The sequence below is a fragment of the Tarenaya hassleriana genome, unplaced genomic scaffold, assembly GCF_000463585.1.
Source record: "Tarenaya hassleriana unplaced genomic scaffold, ASM46358v1 Cleome35, whole genome shotgun sequence".
Lineage (NCBI taxonomy): Eukaryota > Viridiplantae > Streptophyta > Magnoliopsida > Brassicales > Cleomaceae > Tarenaya > Tarenaya hassleriana.
Window position 1 is genome coordinate 243,046 of NW_010966617.1, and position 6,445 is coordinate 249,490.

A 6,445-nucleotide genomic window follows, 5' to 3' on the forward strand; every position below is an offset into this window, starting at 1 on the left:
GTGCAAGAATTCAAAAAATATCTCAGCTCTTGCTTTCACATGAAAGACCTTGGACCGCTGAAATATTTCCTTAGGATTGAGGTTGCTCGAAGCTCGGTCGGTATTTCCTTGTCGCAGCGGAAATATACGCTAGATATCCTGCAAGAAACGAGTCTTCTTGCTGCAAAATCAACCTTCATTTCGCTCGACCAGAATCACAGATTATCCATTTCGACTAGTCCAGTTTTGTCGGACCCCGAACCGTATCGAAGATTGGTTAGACGCTTACTATATTTACTTGCCACTCGACCCGATATTACATATGCCGTTCACACCTTGTCTCAATTTATGCAAGAACCCCGCCAGGATCATTGGGGTACCGTTTTACGCGTGGTTCGTTTCTTAAAACGAAATCCGGGACAGGGGATCTTGCTCAGAGTAGACTCGGATCTTCGGTTATATGCTTGGTGTGATTCTGACTGGGCAGGTTGTCAAAAATCCTGAAAATCCCTATCCGGTTGGATTATTCAGCTAGGACGCTCACCAATCTCATGGAAGTCGAAAAAGGAACCGACCGTCTCGCTTTCTTCCACTGAGGTAGAGTACAGGGCAATGGCAGTCACTACATGCGAACTCCTCTGGCTAAAGGGACTCTTGCGTTCTCTTGGTATTCTACATTCTGATCCTATGATTCTACGTTGCGATAGCCAGACAGCGCTTCATATTGTCGCGAACGACGTTTTTCATTTTCTTAGGCATCATGTAAGCTCCCTCGACATTGCAACTCGTCATGTCTCTACAACGCAACAACTCGCAGACATATTTACCAAGCCACTCGGCCGGAAGGAGTTTGATACGTTTTTACTCAAGTTAGGCATTCACGATCTTTATGCTCCAACTTGGGGGTAATAGCAAGTATATTCGGTATCACTTGTAAAAGGAAACAATCATGTTACGTATCCAGTTTCCTTTGTTGTCGATACTAGGTTAGAAACAATGTAATGTATATATGCTCTGTTATGTTTCACTCAAGAAACAACATTCTTTTTGGCCGACATTGCTTTCTGTCTCACACTCTGACACACACTCTCTCTCTCTCTCCGCTCAGCTCAGGTGTGTTTACGGTTTAGCTCTCTCTCTCTCTTTTTTTCTCTACGTTAGCTTTGTCGTCGTCCGTTATAATCAGAGATATATTCGTTCTCTAAATAGGATTTTAGTCTTTCGATTTCTATATACGATTGGTGTTTTGTTTTGGTTTGATTCAATGTCGTATGTGTATAAATAGAGTTAGGTTTCCGAGTTTCAAGTACTCGTCACGAGATACAGATCATGTTTTAATGTTTTTAAAATTAAAAATTCGGGTTAGGGTTTATATTTGTATTTTCGTATGCGGGTATCCAATAAAAAATAATAATCATTTTAGAAAATGAAAAAAATATCTATTAATATCTAATTATTTTTCTTTTATTTATATAAAAAAATATTAATTATAGTTTTATGATCTAATTGTTTTATAGACACAGAAAATGACATTTTTTTACACCAATTTAGTAAAATGTGACCTTTTCCTACACGAATTTTTAATTTGACAAAAATCTACATTATATTATCAAATGTCCCAAATCTATACACGAATTACCCAATTTTACTACAATTTACTACACAATCCGAAACGGTGTTAAAATATCAAATATCATATATATATATATGTATTGCATATATTTATATATATATACATGTATATGTGTATATGTATTTATATATGTGTATGTGTATATACATATAAATATATTTGTATATATATGTATTTTTTTTTAAATTTTTTAATTTTTTTTTGAAAATCTGACGTGGTATATTGACGTGACAAAAGTTTTCACGTGATCTTCCACGTCAGCCGCCACGTGACCTTCCACGTTAGCAATTAACGGACATTTTAACTTCGTTTCGGATTGTGTAGTAAATTGTAGTAAAATTGGGTAATTGGTATATAGATTTGGGACATTTAATAATATAGTGTAGGTTTTTGTCAAATTAAAAATTTGTATAGGAAAGGTTACATTTTACTAAATTGGTGTAGAAAAATGTTATTTTCTCTTTTAGATATAAATATTTTTAAGATTTGAATTTTTAGTTTTAATCCAAATATATTTAAAAACTATCATATTCGGATATCGACGGATATCCCAAAATTATCACGTAAATAATATAATTCGGGTTCGCGTTTGGATTGTAAAACATACGGTTCGCGGGATTCAAATTCGGATTCAAATACCTTGAAAATTTTGGGAATGGGACGAATGCCCACCTCTACCTTGGTTTAAATTGAAAAGAATAATGCATCATTCCGCAAATATTTCGTGTTTAGGACTTAAATTCGAGTACTTAAATAAAATAAAAAAAAATTCGAGTAGGAGAATCATGGAGTTCGGCTTTCCCAAAGTTTGTTTCAAAAAAAAAAAAAACTGGAAATGTAGAACAAGGCTTAAATGGGCTGGTCCAAACTCAGCCCACAAATTATTCAATATAATCTGTAACGGATTCTCTAATGTCTTAACCTAAACAAAATCCATGTTTTTTTACATAAGGTCAAATAAATAGGAGAAAGTGCCGGAGTATTTGGTCACCGGAGGAACAGGTTTCATAGCTTCAAACCTTATCAAGACACGGTGAGAACCTGTGTTAGAGACCCAGGTACTTAAAGATTCTTCTTCTCCACCCGACAAGATCCTTAACAGTTTGCTGCAACTGTTCTTTTCTTGAACCTCTGTTATAGTTCACTCTCTTTTTTTTTTGGTCTGTTTTCGAAATTGTGATGGAAGGAGATGAAGGGAAGGTGGGGTTTCTAAAGGAATTGAAGGGTGCCAAAGAAAATCTCAAGATCTTCAAAGCCGATCTAACCGTTGAAGGAAGCTTTGATGATGTTGTCGATGGCGTTGATGGAGTTTTCCACACGGCATCTCCAATTCTTCTTTCTCCTCAGGACGAAGATATTCCGCTCCGACAACATAGTTTTGTATATATCAACTTATTCAAGAATCAATCATTGTTTATAAAACGGGGTTGGTGTTATTTACGAGGTCTTCGAGGATCGTATCCGAATTCAAGAGGAGGGTTTGTGCACATAGATGATGTAGTTTCTGCACACATAATCGCCATGGAAGAGCCGATCGAAAGCATCGGGAGGAATCATATGTTCGGGTTGTAACTTGTATGGCTCATTGGTCTGATATCATTGAGATGTTAAGATCAAAGTATCCATCATACCCGTATGAGAAAAAGTAAGTATAACATACATACATACAGGGTGTCAAAATGACCGGGTCGGGCCGGCCTATCCCAAACCCGATAAAAGCACGAATATTTACAAGTCGGACGGCCCGAAACATGAACGGACCTAAAATCTTCGGTTTGGAACCCAACCCTATGGACTTTTTTGGATTCGGATCGGACTTAAAGTTTTTAAAAAATTACAAAAAAAATAAAATTGTAAAATAAATAAGATAATTAAAATAAAAAAATTTAATACTATCTCGCGATAATAAAAAGATAAAAAATTCGGTAACAAAGTTATATATTTTGATTTAATATAAATTTAAATTCTTTAACTTTATATGGTAATAAAGTATTTAAAATATTAAATTATTATATTTTTCACTTGGAATAGTTATTTAAAACTAATGGTATTATAATTTTGATTATATTATCTATGAAAATATTATATCCTAGATTATTCAGTGTTAAACAAGTTTTAGTTTTTTTACAATTCTCTATATTATATAATATTTTTATATTTTCTTTCTTTTATATATATATATATATATATATATAATTTATATTTAAATCGGGTCTATGGACCGGGTCTGAGCCGACGAACAAACGGAGTTTGATTTTGAAACCCAAACCCATAAAATTTCAAACGTACGTTACGCATGCACGCATGTATAATACGTTCGCTGAAGATGCGTACATATACAAGAAGTGAAACAAGTGACTGAGTGAGGATTGACTTTTGTATCAGTCGCAGGCCATTGGATTAAACAAATGTTTTTGTGGGGACGAATTGGGGATCCAGCTGTAACTTATAAATACATAAATAGATAACCCTTTTTTTAATATAAAAACTTTGGATTAAACGGGCAAAGAAATTTGTCACAGAGCCCTTAAATTCGAGAGGGTTAATTCATATTCAAGCTTCCACCTTTCTTCACGAGAAAAGAAAATTTAAATTAGCTATTGTTATCAACTCAAAACCCAACTTTGAAATTGTTCTGAATATGGATTTCATCGTTCAAAATCATCAAGAAAACGGCGGGGACATGACGAACAAGACAACCAAAGGACAGAGCAGAAGATGAAAAAGACAGAACCAGGAAACATAAATTAAACGCCTCGATTACCATAAAAATTTTCAGAACACAAAAGGGGATGAACCAAAACAAGATCTTGAGTGAAACCCCCCTTCGGGAAGGCTCTAATAGCACATGAAAAAACCCTAAGGGGGGATTAAAGTCTGAGACCAACTCTGTTTTCCACTGGCATCATCCCTCTTCCTTCAGAAACAGAGCAAGCAAACTAGAAAAGACATCCTCGGAATCACACCAAACTGATGTGTTCTGCAAATACAAAACCTCACAAGAACATGTTTCTTGAAATTTTAAAAATCCTATTGGCTGCAAAACTTTCAAGGGCAAGCGATGTTGAGGGGGGCAAGCTGGTCGGAGAAGGTGTACTTCGAATCACTGAGCTCAAAGTCGCAGTCTGCAAAGTCAAAGTCCGGTAGCTCGCTCGGGCCGCCGCCGCCTTCAAACCCGACGTTGAACTGATCGAGCAAGCAGAAATCATCGGGCAACTGTTCGGAATCGTCCATGAGGAAACAATCAAAGTCTAGCTCCTGGCCATGTGCGCCAGCAACCAGAGGCTCCTCCATGAAGAAACCCATGTCTGGAATCTGCAGATCGGCAAAGTTAAAGTCGAACAATGGATCTTTGATCGAATCACCGGATGCCAAATCAATGTTCGAGACCATCCCGTCTTTCCTGAGATCAGAACCATCGGTAGAGACAGGGGCTGAAGCAGAGGTATCCAGCTCAAGAACAGGAGAAGAACGCGAACACTGGCTGTTCTCAGATCCCACGGACGAGGAGACTGCAAGTTTGACGCCATTTGAGCGGTTCTCAGAGACAGAGGCCGATCCAGAAGACACGACCAAAGCATCAAACTCAACCTTCTTATCAGCATAAGCCTTAGCGGCTTCTTCAAGAGTTCCAAAAGTACCCAACCATGTCCTGGCCTTAGTGATGGGGTGTCTAATCTCAGCAGCCCATTTCCCCCATTTCCTCTGCCTAACCCCGACAGGTTTGTTCGAAAAGCTACGAGCTTTCTTGATGGGGTTTTTGGTGGAGGGGACTTTGACGCCATGGGTACTGTCCTGGGAAGAACTCTCGGAGAGTTCGATACGACGAACCAGAGGCTGCTGAAGGGGAAAAAGGTTGATTTCACGGACAAGACGCTTTGGTTTTGGAGGTTTAGGGTAATCAAATTCTTCGTCGCTTGAAGAATCATCGGTGGCATAAGGATCATTGACAAAGACACGAACTTTTCTAAGTGGTTCGGTTTCTCGAGGCAGAATCTGCGAGACAGGCAAAGTGTTCATCTTATGTTTCTTGGAGGGGCTTATGTCAGTATGGCTCGAAGACCGTTTCCTACGTTCTGCCATTTGATCGGTCTCCCCCCTCTCCCCTCAAACTATACCCAGAAATATCAGAAAATCACCCAAAACTTATCCGATCAAAACTATCGAATCAAAGGAAGCGCCTATAAAAAAATCTCAGCTTGAATCAGCGAAATATGAAGAAGGGTTGTTTTTGTTTTATGTGAAAACCTCCAAAAACTTCAACGCCAGAGCAAGTCCTGAAGATAAAATCGACACAGAGAAGCTAAAAATCACAGATTTGTTCAGCAAGAACACAGAGAGGATGAAGATTAGGACAAAGAAACAAAAAGGGTGACTAAAAAATCATACCTTTTGGGCCGTAAACGCATGGAAAGAGACGGAAACTCAAGAATCAGCCTCTGCTTAGAGCAGAAGTGAAGGGCGTTGAGGAGAGCTTTCAGACCAGAGAACGAGGAAGACGAAGGAGTGGTTGTAGTAAAGGGAAAAGAGATTTGAAACAGAGACAATATCACTGCCGATTCAAACCCAGCCGACATAAAATCCGCTTCACAAACGCCGTAGATCTCTTCCGGTTTCTCCTCGAGACCAAAGAGAGGTTTCTCACTGTTCCTGTTCTTAAAAAAAACAGAGAACCCAGATGAAAAAACCTCCAGAAAACGATGATATAAACGAGGAAGACAGCTAAAACCCTAAAACAGAGAGAGAGAGAGAGAGAGAGAGGGGGGGGGGGGGACCAAGTCCAATAACGATAATAACTGCCCCTCGCAGATTTTACTCCTTGGAAAGCAAGGC

The 6,445-nt window shown here is 38.3% G+C and overlaps 2 protein-coding genes and 1 long non-coding RNA gene across 3 annotated transcripts in view; 1 reads left to right on the forward strand and 2 right to left on the reverse strand.

Moving 5' to 3' along the window:
- Window positions 1-2,555: 2,555 nt before the first annotated feature.
- On the forward strand, window positions 2,556-3,050 carry LOC104821938. The gene is made up of 2 exons (XR_773126.1): window positions 2,556-2,670; window positions 2,799-3,050. It is a non-coding gene; the product is annotated as an uncharacterized LOC104821938 (long non-coding RNA).
- Window positions 3,051-4,349: 1,299 nt separating this feature from the next.
- Window positions 4,350-5,714, reverse strand: LOC104821940 (ethylene-responsive transcription factor ERF118). Its single transcript, XM_010552971.1, has one exon. It carries the CDS (start codon window positions 5,693-5,695, stop codon window positions 4,661-4,663), a length of 1,035 nt encoding a protein of 344 aa, XP_010551273.1. The 5' UTR covers window positions 5,696-5,714; the 3' UTR covers window positions 4,350-4,660.
- Window positions 5,715-5,794: 80 nt separating this feature from the next.
- The window catches only part of LOC104821939, a 1,303-nt gene continuing 652 nt past the window's right edge, over window positions 5,795-6,445 (reverse strand). The window contains exons 2-3 of the mRNA XM_010552970.1: window positions 6,002-6,262; window positions 5,795-5,889 (exon numbers count right to left, since the gene is read on the reverse strand). Coding sequence (XP_010551272.1) covers window positions 5,817-5,889; window positions 6,002-6,262 — 334 coding nt within the window. The 3' untranslated portion in view covers window positions 5,795-5,816. The remainder of the gene's footprint in view (window positions 5,890-6,001; window positions 6,263-6,445) is intronic.

Coding starts and splice junctions, on each gene's coding strand:
- LOC104821940 (XM_010552971.1), bottom strand. CDS start 5,695: ATGGCAGAACGTAGGAAACGGTCTTCGAGCCATACTGACATAAGCCCC.